This window comes from Pseudopodoces humilis, chromosome 3, assembly GCF_049639895.1.
Source record: "Pseudopodoces humilis isolate 2021_Gansu_Grassland_sample_001 chromosome 3, ASM4963989v1, whole genome shotgun sequence".
In the NCBI taxonomy this organism is placed as follows: domain Eukaryota; kingdom Metazoa; phylum Chordata; class Aves; order Passeriformes; family Paridae; genus Pseudopodoces; species Pseudopodoces humilis.
In genome coordinates, this window is record NC_142202.1 from 34,109,069 (window position 1) to 34,125,730 (window position 16,662).

Below are 16,662 nucleotides of genomic sequence, written 5' to 3' on the forward strand. Positions count from 1 at the left end.
CATACATTTATGTGCTCACAAAGAACATTTATATGCCCACACTATACTAACACAATCTGGAAAGGATACAATTGCATGTTTGTCACTTTCTTCAATGCTTTCTAGCAAATAGAGATCCAGCAGTGCCTGAAATGAAAGATGAAATGGTTTTCTAACGCTCCTGTCTTTCACAATCATTGGCTTTAGGGGACTGCTGCTACTGCTGGGGTTTTCAGTGAACAGAACACTCACATGTAAACTAACAGGTGGGTATTTCCCAGTGCCGCCTTCATCTCTCTGCCACAACTTCTCCACTTGCTCTCCCAACTGGGAAACCATTCCATCAATCATCAAGCAGTCAGAATCCCATTTTCCTCTGCAACAAAAGGGAGCAAGGCCTTGGACAGAGTAAAACACTCATTCCAGCCTCTCAGGGTAACAGATTTCTGAGTCAGAGGAAAGATGGTCCTTAGGTCACAATGAACTTATCCATTAAGGAGTCCAAAGCACAAATCCAAGAGAAGAGTTGCAATGACCTTTTGCGGTCCAGGTTTGCTTTCTTGCTCTGATACGTGTAATGCCAAGGAAGTGCAGACAGACAAAGGGTCGTAACTGCAAAAATAACCACTCTCACAGTCTGACATTGGCAGCATTCTAGGGATTTCCTCTAAGTCTTACCTTGATAAATGCTCGAGTTTCTGTCGGTGACCCGTATAGTAGCTCTGAATCAGAGGGTAATTGTAGAAAGGTCTAGACAAATGCATGTGATCATCTACAGGTGATAAAGTGAAAGCAAGAAAAAGAAGTAAGACCACATTTCTTAACTAAAACTTTGGATTAGACGGACAGAAATCACAACCTCAAGTATTTGGTACTACATGTTCTGCTTACCTAAACCCTCGGGAAGGAGACTGGATCGACAGAACCAGATCACCACTTGTGCATACAAAGAAATGAGGCTGGTTACCACCTGCTTATTTGTTAAGTCTGAAAAACCTAAAAAAAAAAGGCAGAACATGATTTGAGCATCACAATTCCTTTTGTTTCACAAAACTCCCTTTGCAGAACCAATAGAAAGTGCAAACAAACACAGTAGAAACCTGTCTTTGTAGCTGTCTCTCTGGATCACTTATGAATTTGAAGGGGAAAAAAACACCATTCTCTTCCTCCCCCCACCCCTAAAAAAGACCAATCACTACTAAGAAACAGAATCACTAAAGATTAAAATTGAAAAAAACAAGTCTGAACTGTTAGATATATTCAGACATTTGTTTTCCATGCAGCAGAGATTTTTAATTCAGCAAAGCGAGAGTCTTCTTTTGCCCTCAATATGCCAACAACAAACAAAAACCAGCTAAAAATCTCAAGGAAATTGCTTTACAAGTTACTCATTTTGGATGCCTTTATATTTCCCAGCAATTTGCACACAACTATCAATTGCTAGCTAACCATTAGGAACACCTCTCAGCATTACCACACTCAGTTGCTCCAATTGCCACCCAGGTGCTCACTCAGCTCAGTGCTGAATCCGTGGAGCCTCCCCTATCTCCCTACCTCCCCTACCCAGCCACAACAAGCTGCTCCCCTGAACTCCAAGTGGCTGAAATCAAAGTCCCAACTTCTCAGGTTTAAGCCCCTCCTCCCAGCTCAACCTGGCTCTCTCCCAACCATCCAACACAGCAACAGCTTGTGTCTCCTCAGTTATAACCCAAGCATCCTTCCAAATCTTAGCAGTCACACCAAAGACCTAGCAGTGCTTTCACCAACCTTTCTCAGTAAGCTCTTGGGCTTCTGTTAGAAAACAGTTCAGGACTGTGCTGAGGTTGCTCAGAAGCAGCTGGCAGTGCTGAAGGGACTGTAATGTCTGCGGGTCAATGAAGTTGCAGGAGCCATCGAACAGCGGAACACCTTGTCAAGGAGCAATATTCAATCATCAGTCAGCACAGCAACTGCAGACTTCCAAAGGACATTTAAACAGCCCTAGAAGACTTAAAGAACCACTTCAAGATCCAGTAGCATACACTGGCAGATTACTCAAGAAGATCCTTTACAAAGAATGACTCGAGGTTTCAAAAGCGACTACACCAGTACTCACATATTTGGTCCAGTTCATCTTTTGTACAGATCACTTTGTTCCACGTCCACTCAAGAACAAACCGTAAATTTCCAGCAGAACTTGGCTGCTCTTTAAAAGAGAAAACAAACAAGACATGAAGCCACAATTTCTTACCCAAACAGACACAACATAAAAACCATGTAAGCAGCATTACCTTCTGAAGTCCAGTGTTTAATGCATCCCGTCAGAAGCTCTAAAGAACCTGTTTGCACAGCAGCTGACAACACTGCTTCTAACTGCTCCTCCTGCACGGAACAGACAGAAACAAAATCACAACCCCACATACTTTTCATACCTGGGCCTCGCAGAAGTGTTTGTTTCTAACTGGATACTCATTAAGGCATCACAAAGTCCAATGGCACAAATGCAACTATTCCACATTCCTGATTCTTTCTTAACTCTAGCCACAGGCTGGACTGCTTGCTGGTTTGAGGAACACAGGAAAGTCTTCTTCTGACATTTCAACTTCACACAGGCTAGTTCTAATCTCTAGTTGTGTGCCTCAGCATTTCAGTCTTCATTCAATGACTGTCAATTAACTATTTTCACCACTGTGTTTGCATGGAAACGGTGAAGGTGAGGCCAAGCAACTCCCAAGACTAGCAAGACATGAAGCAGCTTTGACAGCCAAAACATTAAGTTACAATGCCATAGCAGTCCTTGTGAAGGATAATGCACAGGCATGCACAAACACGGGAAATAATGTACCCGTTCATTCCAGCTAGTGTTCAGACACTTCTTTCAGATGAAATGATTCTGCATAGAAATTTTCTTTTTTTCTTCCCTCTATTTTTTTAAAACAAATTTTAAAAGTTTTGTTCTAGGTAAGATCATGACATTTAAGAGCGATTTGTACACATGAGAAGACATATGGCAAATTTCCATCATTTTCTGAAAATGTATTTGACAAGGAAACATGCCAAATACTACTTAGGGTACCAAACAAAATTCCAAGCAACTTGACCCTAATTCTGAAATTTTTCTTTCTAGTATTCTCAAGCAATCCCTGCTTAACGCAGTCTCTGAACCAGACAGTCACAATTCCGCAAAGGTCATCATAAATTTTCTTGCTTTTCCAAGTTACTTGCCAACTGGAGCTGACAACAGAACTAGACATCATCTAATCAGAATGTAAGAGCCTACATCAGGCTTGCAAAATAAGCATTCTCTGGGCTGGGTCTGCTTGCCAAATTTGTTTTAACTACCACACTATGCAGAAGTGCTATTTTTCCCGACACATTTCCACGGTCTGGTGAAGAATCCCACAGACAGGAAGATGAAGGCAGGGGGAAGACTGCCCTCCCTTTCCCATTGCTTTCTGCTCCACTCCATCCATGATGATTATCCAACCCTTCAGCATTGCCCCTGCCTGGAGAAAGATGGGCTGTTCATCACAAAGGCTCCTTCTTTCATGAAACTCTTCAGATGTGAGACTAAGTTTGCTGCACCAAAAATGGAAAACCCATGAGAGAGGGGTGTGAAGCCACTGTGGTGACAGACAAAATGTAGCAGTGTTGAGAGGTACAGGTGATGCAGCAAGGGGGCAGTCTAAGAGGAGGAAATCAAACTACCACAGCTCAAGGCAAAGGCTACAGAGATAATGAGCAACTTTGAGAGGATGCAGAAAAGCCTAGATAAAGGGAAAATGAGAGGAAGTGTTGATGAAATTGTCAAATAAAGCAGACAATTGCAACTGGTTAGTACTTCCTTGGATGCAAATAATGTCTAGTGCAGCAAGCTGCTGTTTGCAATAGTGCAAACATCTGAGGGTGCCACATACTGCACTGCATCCAAGGCTCTGAGACACTGAGGGCACGAAGAGGATGATGGTTGTTCCCAGGGAAAGCTGCTTTCCGATGCTCATGCCCAGCAGTGACTGAATGCTTCCACATGCTGACATGTGGTGTGGAATTTACAGACAACTCACTAAAGACAGACCTCTCAGGGCTGTTCCCAGTCAGAAGATTGGATCTAAGAATATTATTACTTCTGATAAATATATGTCAAAACCTGCCTCTCAGACCAGCTTGTGAGGTCAAATCAAAAATCATGGTATTGTAGCCACTACAACCTTCAGACAAGATGGATGTATTTCCCCCTGGATTACCCAACGTACACTCACCTGACTCAGACTGGATGGCTGGACATCAACCAGTCTTGGAGACAGCAAGCCAGCTACAAGACACCGAGTGTAGCTGTCATGAATGGCTTCACTTACTAAAGGACCAGATTTCTTCAAAAACTTCAGGGTCTGAAACATCAATCAAAATACAAAGGCTAAGACAACATTTCATCACTAAGGTTCTGGATCACTTTAGACTATCAGCTGCATAAGTAGAAGCAGGCTTCAGGTTAGCAATTTTGGTAAGCATTGCTATGTAGAGTCTTAAACACAGCAGTACACTTACAGTTCCAGTTTCCAAAAATGCATCCTAAAAAAAAAAAAAAGCCTTTGCAAGGCTGAAGGAAAGGAAGTATTTTTCGGCCTGTCTGTCAATACAAAGGCCTTGCTTTTCCTTGAACATTGACACAAAATACATTCAGTAGAAGTTAAAACTAACAGAACTACAAACCACTCTTTTAAAGACTGTATGTCTGTTTGCAGGGAAGACAGTTTATATGAGTACATTTAGTGAGCTGGAACTTAATTTGAAAGGGTTTGTCACAAGCTGTGCAGTGCCTCAGAAGTTATACCTTGGCCAAGGTTGAGAGAAAAAACATGCATTTCTTCTTAAACAGTTTAATCACTTTTCCCATTCTCCATGCTGTCCTCCTTTCTCAAGTTCATTGGGGTCAAAACCCTAACTCCACACTATACAAAGAAGTAGACACTTTCCCCCACTTCCACCACACTCTCTCTTCCTACTACAACTTCCTTTCTAGCCATTCACTCCCTGCTCATGCCTCCCTAAAACAGTCTGTACCATTTGCATGGAACTGGCAGGAAATGCATGTAAGTGGGCAGTGTGAGCATAAAGTGGTCTCTGACACTCAAAGCACTGCAAGAGAAAAGTTAGAAAAGGTTCATCTCTTAACAGTCCCAACAGAAATACAGTAAAAAAAAAAGTCACCTCCTTCTGGAAGCCGGTGCAAGTCATGTGAACAATTCCCGAGTTGAGCAAGCATGTCACATCTGCAGGAACAAGGAACGTTTGACAGACGTCGTTACCTGATCGCCAGTTTATGCTTTTTAAATAGTGCTCTATTTGTCTAAAAGACAAACCTCCAGCACCCCTTTCCTTCATCACATCACTGACACGCTTTCCTTAAAAGTAGTTACACTCTGTCTGTAGAAACTTAAGCTCAACCGCTACCCAGGTGCTGTGCTTTGGGCATTTCATTTGATGACCATCAGCCCTTCCTGGGCTATGTTACAGAAGCCCCCAAACCCAAAACTCAGCAGCCTGTCAGATACGTTTCACTAGAGTAAGCACCTTGTCAGGACATGGTAACCAGGTCTGAGAAGGTTTATGGGGCTTTTCTTGCTTGGCATTTTGTGTGACAAGCAATGAACAAGAAAGAGAACCACCAAGTAGCATTTGACCTCCACTGAACCTTGTCACTACTCAAATGAAAAGCAGTGAAATACCTACCAAAATTATAGGTGCTTGGATTAAAAAACTGTTCAGGTGGTGGATAAGAAGGAGGAACCCCCCGACTTAGACTACGCTCGTGTACCAGAATATCCAAAATGAGGTTTGGAGAAGTCATGCTTATTACAGGATCCAGTGACCACAGTGCAAAATAGGGGCAATCATGAAGGAATTCTTCTGGCCTTAAAGAAAACAAGTGCATAAGTTCAACAGCAATTTTCAAATTAACCCTCTGTAGGGATATTGAAACCACTTCATTAAAACCTACCTCAGTGAGTCTGGCATTTGAGCATGATACCAGCGATTGATGTCAAACACACCCAAATAAGTAGATGGTTTTCCCTGACCATAGGTATTCACTTGCCAACTGAAGATCGATACACTGGTGTCAGGAGAGATTACTGTCAAAGACAAGACATTGTTCCTTGTTATAGAAAATATGAGGTATCTGATGTTTTTAAACCATCACTTTCTATTTTGACTTAATTCTGTTATATCCCTCATGAAACACTACCCTTTATTAGTAATGATAAAAACAATATACAGAGTAGCAAACATCCATGTGATGTGGTTTTAGTCATAGTGCCTCTTTTTCTTGTTCAAATTGTATCTGTTCCAAGTCAAACCTAATACACTATTATAAGCTCATCACGTTGTTTATCCAGATCATCAGAAAGAGATATCAAGTAGAACTGGCTCCAATACTGAGCCCTGGGGAACACTATTTGTGACCACGTGCAAAATGGATGCAGCCAGAGATTTGATCAGGAAAAAAAAAAATCAGATAACATTCCTAAGCAACAGACAGAATGATATTACTGTTCAGTGCAGACTACTGGCAGAACAAACTGACTGACCAGCTTTATACAGATGACCACATATACTGCTCTAGCATCCCAGCAAATATAAAATAAGCACTTTTCCCTTAATGAATGATGTTCAGAGGGATGAAAAAGTCCCACATAAGTTCAGCAAACAATTTTTCTTTTTAAATAAGCCCAGCAAGGTCAGCTAGATGAATATTTAAGACTGTGGGTATAGAACAGTATTCATTGCTTAGATTTCCAAACCATGTAGTTTAGAATAACCAAGCAGGTACACGAGAACAAACCTTCATTAACGCTATCCTCTCTGTCAGCATGGTTGCGAAATTTTTCTATGGTTTGACAGCTGAGTAATTTAGTATTGCTGGTCTGCCCTCTCAAGGGAAAGATTCCACCAGTGAGATCTAAATTGTACCTTTCATCACAGTATTCCAAACCCTGGATGGGGGGGAAAAAAAAAAGTAATTTTCATTAGACCTAACAAGAAAGAATGTATATATCTAATATAACATGCATATTGTATTGTTCATTTGCAATGAACTTATTTCTGATAGCAAATAAAAACTACATCTGACATTCAAGAGAATTAAGTGTCAAATTTTAACATATATTGGCTGAAAAGGCTTTGTACATTTTCAAATATTAGCATTTCCTTATCAAAACTTTGCTCTGAAGCATGCAGAGTTGACACTATTTTATTAAGGAATTTTGGAAGTAACAGATATATGCAGGGTAGACAAGAAAAACCATAACCATCTCTTTGGAAAGCTAACACGAAGCCTAAGCAAAGAACCTCATCTTCACTGTAGGATAAGTAATCTCTAAAACTAATTTTAACAGAGATGATGTCCTGAACAAGAAGTTCATGATTCTGAAAGACAGTTCCACAAGATAAAGCACTAAAATCCCATAAACCTGTCCAGCATTAATTTAATTACTAGAAATTTCAGCTTTCATTCATATATGAAGAGCCACTCCCACATAAATTCAGTGCAGAGGGGACAGAGAAAGTAATACTAAATAGTTCCTGCTGTAACAACTTCCTAATCAAAGCTACATATTTTAAGTTTTCCATACTGGGGGGCAAGCAAGTTAAGGAACTCTAGTGCACAGGAGATATTAAGCAGTGATGTTCCAGACCAGTTAAACAGGACAGTTTTCAAAGGAGTTGCACTGGTCAGACTCGGATATGAACATAGAGACTATACACAAACCTTGTGCAGAACAAAGGTAAGGATATGCTCCATGACCATGAACTGATCTGCAAGATACAGCAACTGCTGAGATCATCTAAAAGAGGTCTTTGAAAGCCTAATTTAAGTGTATCATTCAGTTTTCTTACTTTATTACTTATTTAAGCCAACCTTGAAGGCAACAGAGAATCAAGTTTGACACGTTTATAAAAACACAGTGCCACATGTTGTAAAAATTCCACTTGTGACTTTCACCATGCTATAAAGTCAAAGATGCATGGTTTCATAGCCTCAAATCTGATTGCTGGGACATACAGCACTGCTGTAAGCAAACAAGTATTTTAAGCTTGACCTCTGCTCAGTGAACAAGGAGCATCAGTAGATTACATTCTCCTTGTTTACTCAAGCCTGGCCTGCCAAAAGTGAACAACTCTTAAATTTTATGTCACTCAAGACCAACAAGAAGCTTGATTCAGTCATGTAGGCAGAGACCCATTATGTCATTCTGACCAATCTGTGACCACAAGTATTCCATCACTTAAGCATCCACTGTTGAGCACAGATCCTGTCATGATGCATCCTTTAGGGAGGGATTAAGAATTGTTTTGGGGGGATTTTTTGGCAGTAGATGCTATCAGGTCTCAGCATGAAACTACACTATTAAGTGGTTTATCTTGTAGGCCAGCTGAGGAACCTGTCTTTCCTCCTCAGAGGGTGCAGATGTTCAGCTCTCTTCAATAGACTTCTAAGATTGGTTCCTGTTATAACCTTTCAACACATGCCTGTGAATGTACTACTGGTTGTAGAGGGTTCCAGGTCTTACTTGAACTACACCACAGATTTTCCAGGTCACAAACCCAGTAACATTTTTAATCACCTTGCGTACCTTTTTTTTTGAAGAGCGTCAACTGGAATTTCTAGTAAACCCATTTTTAAAGACTGATGAAATGTTTCAACCCTCTGAGGTATAAAGTCACCTTTGTCATATCTTGTTCAGAAAAGACAACCAAGACAAATAACTGCCAAATAGTTAGAGGACTCACATTTTAACATTAAATAGTTCAGATGGAAAAATGTAGTAGCCACGAGAGAAATAGAGACAATTGCTTTTTCCCCAATGCAGCACACAGTAAAAGGTAATGTTTTTGTCATTGCTAAGACTGTAGCTAAACATAACTTTTAGAAGAGGATAAAACAAAACTGAAATTCAAAAGCAAATCTTGCGAAGACTAAAGAAACTTTCTTCTATCAACTTGCCGAAGTGCTTAGAGCACTGGAAGATGCAGGAGTGAACTGCAATGAAAGCCCTTTAAAAAAAAGCAAAACTACACACAAACCCCAAAAAAACATGGTGTTCTGTTCCTTAGAGTACTGCATATTTTTGTCATTTAAAAACTGCACATAAAGATATAACATGTATATTCAGACATGGTGAACCACTTGAAGTATTATTACTTCATCACCGTGATAGATGATGTATTTTTAAACACCACTTTCTCCGAACACCTAACCTTTATCTGTTTAAAAGCAACACTTCCAAATCAGGAAGGCACCTTTATACAGACAAAAGGAAAAAAGAACAAAATTTAAACTCATTCAAAAAATTCAAAACTCAAAGTCGAAATAAAAAACAAGGAGTCTTTGAACCACAGTCCAAGGATTATGTCAATTTCATTTTGTGCTACTGAGACGTACAAGAGCAAGTGTCAAATAGGAGGAAAGACCTGCAAGATCACTTTCCCATCAAAAACTTCTTGGTAGTGTTTCATGTATACTGCTAAATAGAATTAAACATTATACAGGTGCCTCCTGTCTCTGTTAGATTATCTGAGATCTAATAATACCTCCTCTGTATTTTATCTATTCTATACCACAGCATCTCTGGAACCAGTTCTGAAAATTTAGAGATTCTTCTGAACAAATCATACCACTGTACATCACACGTACATCTTTTACTGGCTTTAGGAGTAGATTTCAGAGACAGCCTATCCAAAACTTTTAAGAAGAGTAATCTTTACAGCGACTGAGTTTCAGAATCAATGCTGCAGAGACATTGTAGGTATTTTTGTAGGTGTTCTGAAGTCAGGCTGACAAGAGCTTAAAAGAAAAACATTATAAAACAGAGATCAAAAATGTATATAGAGATATATATTACCATATTGTAAGAAAGGGAGACAGACAGAACCTTCCTCAAATCTACAGCTTGGTAACACAAAGCTATTCAAAGCCTTGTCTTCTCTTCCTAGATGCCATCCATGTGATGTTTAAGTTAAGAGTAATTTCATTTATAACAGTCATTTCCTCTTCAGGAATCAGATGTATAAGAGCTCTTTGCAGATTAATCTAGCTGGAACACAATGACACTGAAGTATAAAATTGTATGGCATCAGGATGGATAGATTGTGTCTGACCAATCTGGTAATCTATGATGGAGCGGCAGAAACACTTGACAAGGGAAAACTGACCAACGTCATCTACCTAGACTTCTACAAGGTCTTTGACACAATCCTTCATGACATCACCATCTCTAAATTGAAGACAGGCAGATTTGAAGGATGGACCACTCAGTGGATAAGGAACTGGTTGGAAGGACCAAGCCGGAGAGTTGTGGGAAACAGCTCTATCTCCATAGGTCAATGTTGAGTGCTGTCCCTCAGAAACCTGTGTGGGGACCGGCACTCTTCAGTATCAGTGACAGAACCAGTGATATCAAGTGCACCTTAAGCAGGTTTGCAGATGACATAAGGCTGAAAGGTGCAGCTGACAAAACAAAAGGCTGGGATGTCATCCAGGGGGACGTGGAGAATGCTGAGAGGTGGGCCAGTGGGAATCTCATGACATGAAGGTTAGCAAGTCCAAGTGCAAGATGCTGCACCTGGAATGGGGCAATCCCAGACATGACTACAGACTGGTAGAAGTGACTAAGAGCAGCCCTGCCAAGAACAATGTGGGCATTCTGGTGGAGAAGCAATATGCACTCACAGCCCATCCAGAAGTCCGACCTCATCCTTGGAGACCTCAGTGCAGCCTTTCAGCACATAAAGGGAGCTTATAAAAAAGGGAGACTGACATTTTACAAGGGCAGATAGTGATAGGACAAAGGAGAAGGGGTTTTCAACTAAAACAGGAGAGATTCAAATTAGATGTTAGGAAGAATGTTTTTACTGTGAGAGTGGTGAGGATTTGCAGGTCAGGCTGTGCAGAGATGCTATAGATGTCCCATCCCTGGGAGTGTTCAAGGCCAGGGTGGATAGGGACCTGAGCAAACTGAACTAGTGCGTGGCATCCATACCCATGGCGGGGGATTGGAATTACGTGATATCTAAGGTCTTCCAACCAAAACCATTCTATGATTGTATGACTTGTTTTGAAAAATATGGACAAAAGAATGCCTAAAAAAGACTCATTAAAAGACTTTTTTCTTAAGTCTCACTGATCTTTCATGGAAAATATTCATCTGGTCAACTTTACTTATCCTTACTTAGACAAAATTACTATTTTCATCTTCTCACATACAAGCCTGTCTTACCTCGTACATGACTTGTCCTGATGCCAGGCGTTTCCTGTCACCAAATGCTAACTGCAACAGATGTAAACTCACAACATCACCTTCACTGAAAAAGGAACAAATGAGGAAATTTGATTAAAAAACAGCTTTACAATCCTCATTTTCATTTTATTACATCTAAGCTGAAACTAACTTAAGAGCATGCTTTTGTTGCAAAGAAAAACACTGCTTCCAAAAACATTATAATTGGTCACACTTAGCCAGTAAAACATAAAGGAGGAAATTTTGACACAAAAGCTTCAGGGGCAAATGCTAACTATACCACTGAAAACCTTTAATATGCAACATGGAGAAAAAAATTGCTGAACTCCTAGAAATGGTTCACGACAGTGAAGTGCTCTCCATGAAAACTGCTTTTAAGTCAAACTTAAGAAGACTGCCACTTTATGAACAGCTGGGCTGATTAAGTAGCTTGTTGATGATGTTTAGTGTTCTGCATCTGCAGCCTAGACAACTTTAAATGGCATTGAATATCATGGTGGGAATACCAAACAAACATCTTGAAGCAGTCATCAAGAAACAAGGGAAATCACTTGAGACTGCAAGAACAAAAATACAGCCACTGTTTCCTTTGCCTTCATTCACAAGGTAGGAAAGAGCCAACCCTCTTTTCAAGTGTAAAATCCTGAAAATATTGCATTGTAAGCTTAACACTTCATCTCCTGTACAGTTAAATAAACAAAATTAATACACAGATATCAACTGAATGTGAACAAATATTAAAAAAACAAATGAGTGACTTATGGCAAAATTTTATTCACCTTTGTTGTGTAGACTGAACAGCCCACAAATAGCAACAATTGCGGGGATCATTCTCAGGCTCTTGAAAAGTAACTGCATAGACAGGAATCCTTCCTCCTTCAAGCTGGGAGTGGTGCCTACAGGTTTAAAAGAAAAAATTAGTATAGAAAAAAGGAAAGCCTGCTGGCTCTGGTTGCTTGTAGAAGGGTAGAAGCATCTTCTGGGAATAAAGAAGCTTGCATGCTTACCCTCAAAGTACAAAAAGTCATCCATTAGTACTTCCAACTAAAACACCTGATGACTGAGAAGCCATTACTTCTTTAGTATTTGTCTTCCCAACTTCTGAACTTCAGTTTCACCTTCACAATCTTCTCCTGGCATCTAATTATGCATACACTGTCTATTTATGCATCCACAATGCATCCAGATCCACATCGTTTCTGCTGAGGCACTGTACATTTCCTTAAATAGCACTTGTCTGTGGTCATATATTTCAAGTGGCAGATTATAAATCCCCTCCAAATTTCGTACTGCTTATAAATTTATGTATGCCTAATTCTGATCTCCAAGTCCTCCAAACAAACTTTCATTCACATATGCATTCTTGCCTGGGAATGAGTCAGCCACTCATCAAGGCTGAAACGTAGCAAATAATATACTTTCAGGCACAGATCAGCTACTGAATTATCATGTCATACTAGGTCCACTGTGGACACTTTAAAGACTATTATCACCAAAATCACACAGTGATTATTATCACCAATTATTCACACAGTGAAGCCTTCCAGTGGATGCCCTAATTGCAATAACTGGTTCCAAACCTTTCCAAAATCTTTCACAGAAATACACACATTGCCTGGGTTCACAAAACACTATTGGACAGAACAAACTGACTTATAAAAATTGGCTCTACAACACCCCTACAGCATGACTTCCTAAAGCAAAAAATTGAGATACCTGTACCTCCAAGAGTGACAAAGTGGAAGTGACTACTTACTCCCTCTTCAAAGTTTTCATGTTCCATAGTGACAAGTAGCCATCAGAAAAACCCACAACAAGCTGGTTGCTTCTGCTTATGTAGCATAGGGTTGATACTGCTGTTCCTGAAGGACTTCGTAGTTGAAAACAGAGATGCCTCCCTTCTCTGGTCACAGCTTCTCTTCTTTGTGGAACTTCAGCAGGAATTCTAGTGACAACTTCGAGATCTACACACAGAAAAACAGGCAAGAAATTAATGCATTGTGCAACTTCCATTACATTTTAAACTGATGTGATTATACAACATGTACAATCTAATTCTACCGTGCCAAGCAAAACACCCATTTCTGCAGCACCTTTTTTTCGCTACTCCTGTCTCTGCACCCATTCAGAAACAGAAGCACTCTCCAATGGGATGGGTCTTGTCACTCCTATTTCAAAACTTGGTACAAATGTAACCATTGTAGCCAAATTCTTCTTGCACCCTATAAAGCAGGAGTTTGGGCCTCATGATGAAGCTACTTGAGCTCCTGAAGCCACTCTTACCACACCCAAAACAGCGTATGCAATCTGAAAACACAAACTGCCGTATTCACTGACCCAAATGCAGAATTTTTGATAAGATACATTTATTTTAAAACACAAGCCTAAAGCCTGACACAAGTCATTAATGGAAACAGGAGAACACTCCCAAGAATTATGGTACCTCTAACACAACTTCCTGTCACGCAGCTGCACTGACTCAAATGGAAAAATTCCTACTCCCACTGGTAACAATCACAGGGACAAGGGAATGTGGGCAGCAAGAGGCGTTCTTAACATCAGCAGCAGTATTAAGCCACTCCCCATTTTTTGATCAGTTCAGCACCACACCACATCAAACTGCCATCTCCAATCAGCAGTCAGCAATGTCAGAAATGGCAGTAGTCCGTCAGCACGCTGGGATTTCACTGGGATACGAGCTGGCTTTGGAAAAGAAACAAATCTTCTTACCTCTAAATTCAAGTTTAAAAACAGCAGCTTACCCGATGCTTCTACTTCATTCTGACTGCAAGACAAATCATCCAAACAAAGGTCAACCAGAAGGACATGGCCAACGTCTGTGGCCACTGCTGCCACTCCAAAGAGCCATCGCAGACTCTGATGCAGGTGCCGGGTGCTCACGCTGGCTCCGCCGTCGTTGCTGATGGGTTCGATGGCCGTCACCTGCAGGGAACTGCAGCTTAGTATCCAAGCTCTGTGACAGGCTCAAGAGTAATCACTCAGAAGGGAAGCCAGCATTGGCACAGCAGAAACAGGAAAGGAAATACAGGATAAGATTTCCATGGGAATGAAACATTCCTAGAAAGGGTTGGAGAGAGATGCTGGCTTACTAAAATCTACACTGGTCCTCACTTTGACTGGTAATATCTAACAAAAATTTTCAATGCACACCAGCTTACACTGTTACAGATGGCAGAGAAAACTGTAAAAGGCAGCCTAAAACAACAGCAAGAGACCAAACAAGAACTTGCTCAGCCTGAGGCAGGAGCTCCCTCTGCTCCCTGACACACCAAGCAGTCCCCACAGCCTCAGCACAAGGTGAAAACAGACCCTTCAGCACCCACAGCACAGCCAGGACAGCACTGACTGCTCTAGCACACACAAGCACTCCACGGCTCCTGCACTATAGCTGGACAACACAAGAACTGAGGCTATCTTCTGGCCTCTTACAAATGCAGCACCATGAAAGCAGACAGCTTTACATCAGCAACAAAGCATTGTCTGAAAACAAAGCAAAGAAGCGAGAGTCACAAGCTAGTCCATCTTTTTATGTAGGTTATTTACCCCCAGAAGTGGGGGAAAATAGCCAAACTCAAAGGCTCCCTGAAGTTTTCTCCTCTCCTGTATCAAGCACTTGCTTATGACTGCACTGCCCGGCCATCTGCTATACAATCCACCTTTCATCTTGAACACAAGAATTCTAATTGTAGAAGTATCTATAGTTAATTAGGAAACTTGGTTTTCTTTCGGAATTCCTATGATTCAAATTAAATTTTCAATCTTCTCTACTGCTCAGAGGACCAATAAAAGTATTTTGATTACTCAGATTCTTGCGCTCCAAGTGTTGGTGACTGCGCCGAGGAAATACAGAACACATCTTGCTGTGCAATTAGCCAAGGTTAAAGTGCTGCTTCTAAATTCTTTTCAAGGTATTTTTTTCACTGTACAACTGGCTCCAAATGAATCTTTACTAGTTTTGCATAGAGTCTTCCAAAATATTCCCTGGTTGCTTCAGTTTTCCATGAATAAGCTGTTGAAACAATGTTTTTTCCATTATGCTATGCACTGCTTTTTCCTATTCTCTTAGTGCTTTGACAACTCATTCTGGGAAAGAATAAAGAAAACTTTTCTCAGCTCACTGAATCTGAATGCTGCCCTTCTGCCTCATGCAAACCAGGAAAAATTGAGAAAATACCATGCAACAGTTCTGAAACATGCAACTGTTATAAACCAATTAGATGTTTCATCAATTCATCAAATTGTTTAGAATTCAGAATATGTTTATAATTTGGAATCAAATTCAAATCATACACATCAACATTTTCAGCGTTCTGCTGCATTTCATACATGTATCAATAGGGCACTGAGAGACACTCAAAGACACATGAAAAGATATTATGCCAAAATTCTTTCTAAGCTCCTGAGTTTGGGTTTTTTAACTCATTTCTTTATTCTGTGAATGACTCAACATCCACTGTTACACTAAAAAGCAGTCACACAGTCACAATAAACACCCTGTATTAATACACTAACAACTTGACACCTTGGAGCAGAGTTGCTCTAAGGTAAACTGTACAACTTAGCTGTCAACAGAAGTTATACCCATTGAGAAAATACAGTGCTCATTAAAGGTGTAAAAGAGTAATGACAAAACTAAAGAAAGCGATGTTAAGATCCACATTTTACCTTTAAAAAATAATCAATCTGAAAATCAGAGAAACATTCACAGAGATCAAGCCCCCCCCAAAGTATACATTACATAATATGCACATATGAATTTCTCAAAGAATTCAAAAGATATGGACAGCAGCCAAGTGCAAGTTATATCTACTTGGTTTTTCTTACCCTTACTCCCACTCACAGTCTGAAAATTAACAGTCCAATTAAGTAATACCTGTGACCTGACTATGCTGACTGAACTAACACCATAACAAAGACATAGGAAGGAAAAGGAAAGCAACAGACCAAACACACTTGTAATCAAGAGCTTTCAGGGACTAAGTGCAAAACTCTCAGCGCAGCTTTGGCTTTATTTCAAAATTCCTACCCTTTATCACATAACAGCTTTTTCCTGCAGGGCTTCATCATCTTTGCTCCTGAACCAGTTTTTGTGGTATAGAACAACTCTCTAATACAACTGATTGCTGGAACTAGCTTCTTTTTCAAAACACTTCCGCAGCTACAGATTTGTCATGCAACATAAGCCTTACTTCTTAACCTTTGCTTTTCCTAACTTACTTAGATATAAGAAATAAAACCTAACACACCAACATGACTTACCAAAACATAATTTACTTACTGATTATTCATGCTAGCACACAGCCTTTCCATCCACAACTCAAGCAGATAGCAAAACAACACAATGGAACACTGATCCAACTCATATCTTTAGAACTTATCACAACAC

The 16,662-nt window shown here is 40.2% G+C and overlaps 1 protein-coding gene across 3 annotated transcripts in view; it reads right to left on the reverse strand.

The window, feature by feature from the left end:
- Positions 1–16,662, reverse strand: part of LOC102108229 (protein ELYS) — a 41,713-nt gene that overhangs the window by 17,573 nt on the left and 7,478 nt on the right. For all 3 annotated transcript variants that reach the window (XM_014255978.2, XM_088052686.1, XM_088052685.1), the window contains exons 4-19: positions 14,018–14,198; positions 13,012–13,219; positions 12,035–12,151; positions 11,235–11,319; positions 6,800–6,950; positions 5,957–6,089; positions 5,689–5,870; positions 5,167–5,228; positions 4,218–4,346; positions 2,250–2,340; positions 2,075–2,164; positions 1,747–1,887; positions 871–975; positions 658–751; positions 232–355; positions 70–126 (exon numbers count right to left, since the gene is read on the reverse strand). In XM_014255978.2, the coding sequence (XP_014111453.2) occupies positions 70–126; positions 232–355; positions 658–751; positions 871–975; positions 1,747–1,887; positions 2,075–2,164; positions 2,250–2,340; positions 4,218–4,346; positions 5,167–5,228; positions 5,689–5,870; positions 5,957–6,089; positions 6,800–6,950; positions 11,235–11,319; positions 12,035–12,151; positions 13,012–13,219; positions 14,018–14,198 (1,950 nt within the window). The remainder of the gene's footprint in view (positions 1–69; positions 127–231; positions 356–657; positions 752–870; positions 976–1,746; positions 1,888–2,074; positions 2,165–2,249; positions 2,341–4,217; positions 4,347–5,166; positions 5,229–5,688; positions 5,871–5,956; positions 6,090–6,799; positions 6,951–11,234; positions 11,320–12,034; positions 12,152–13,011; positions 13,220–14,017; positions 14,199–16,662) is intronic.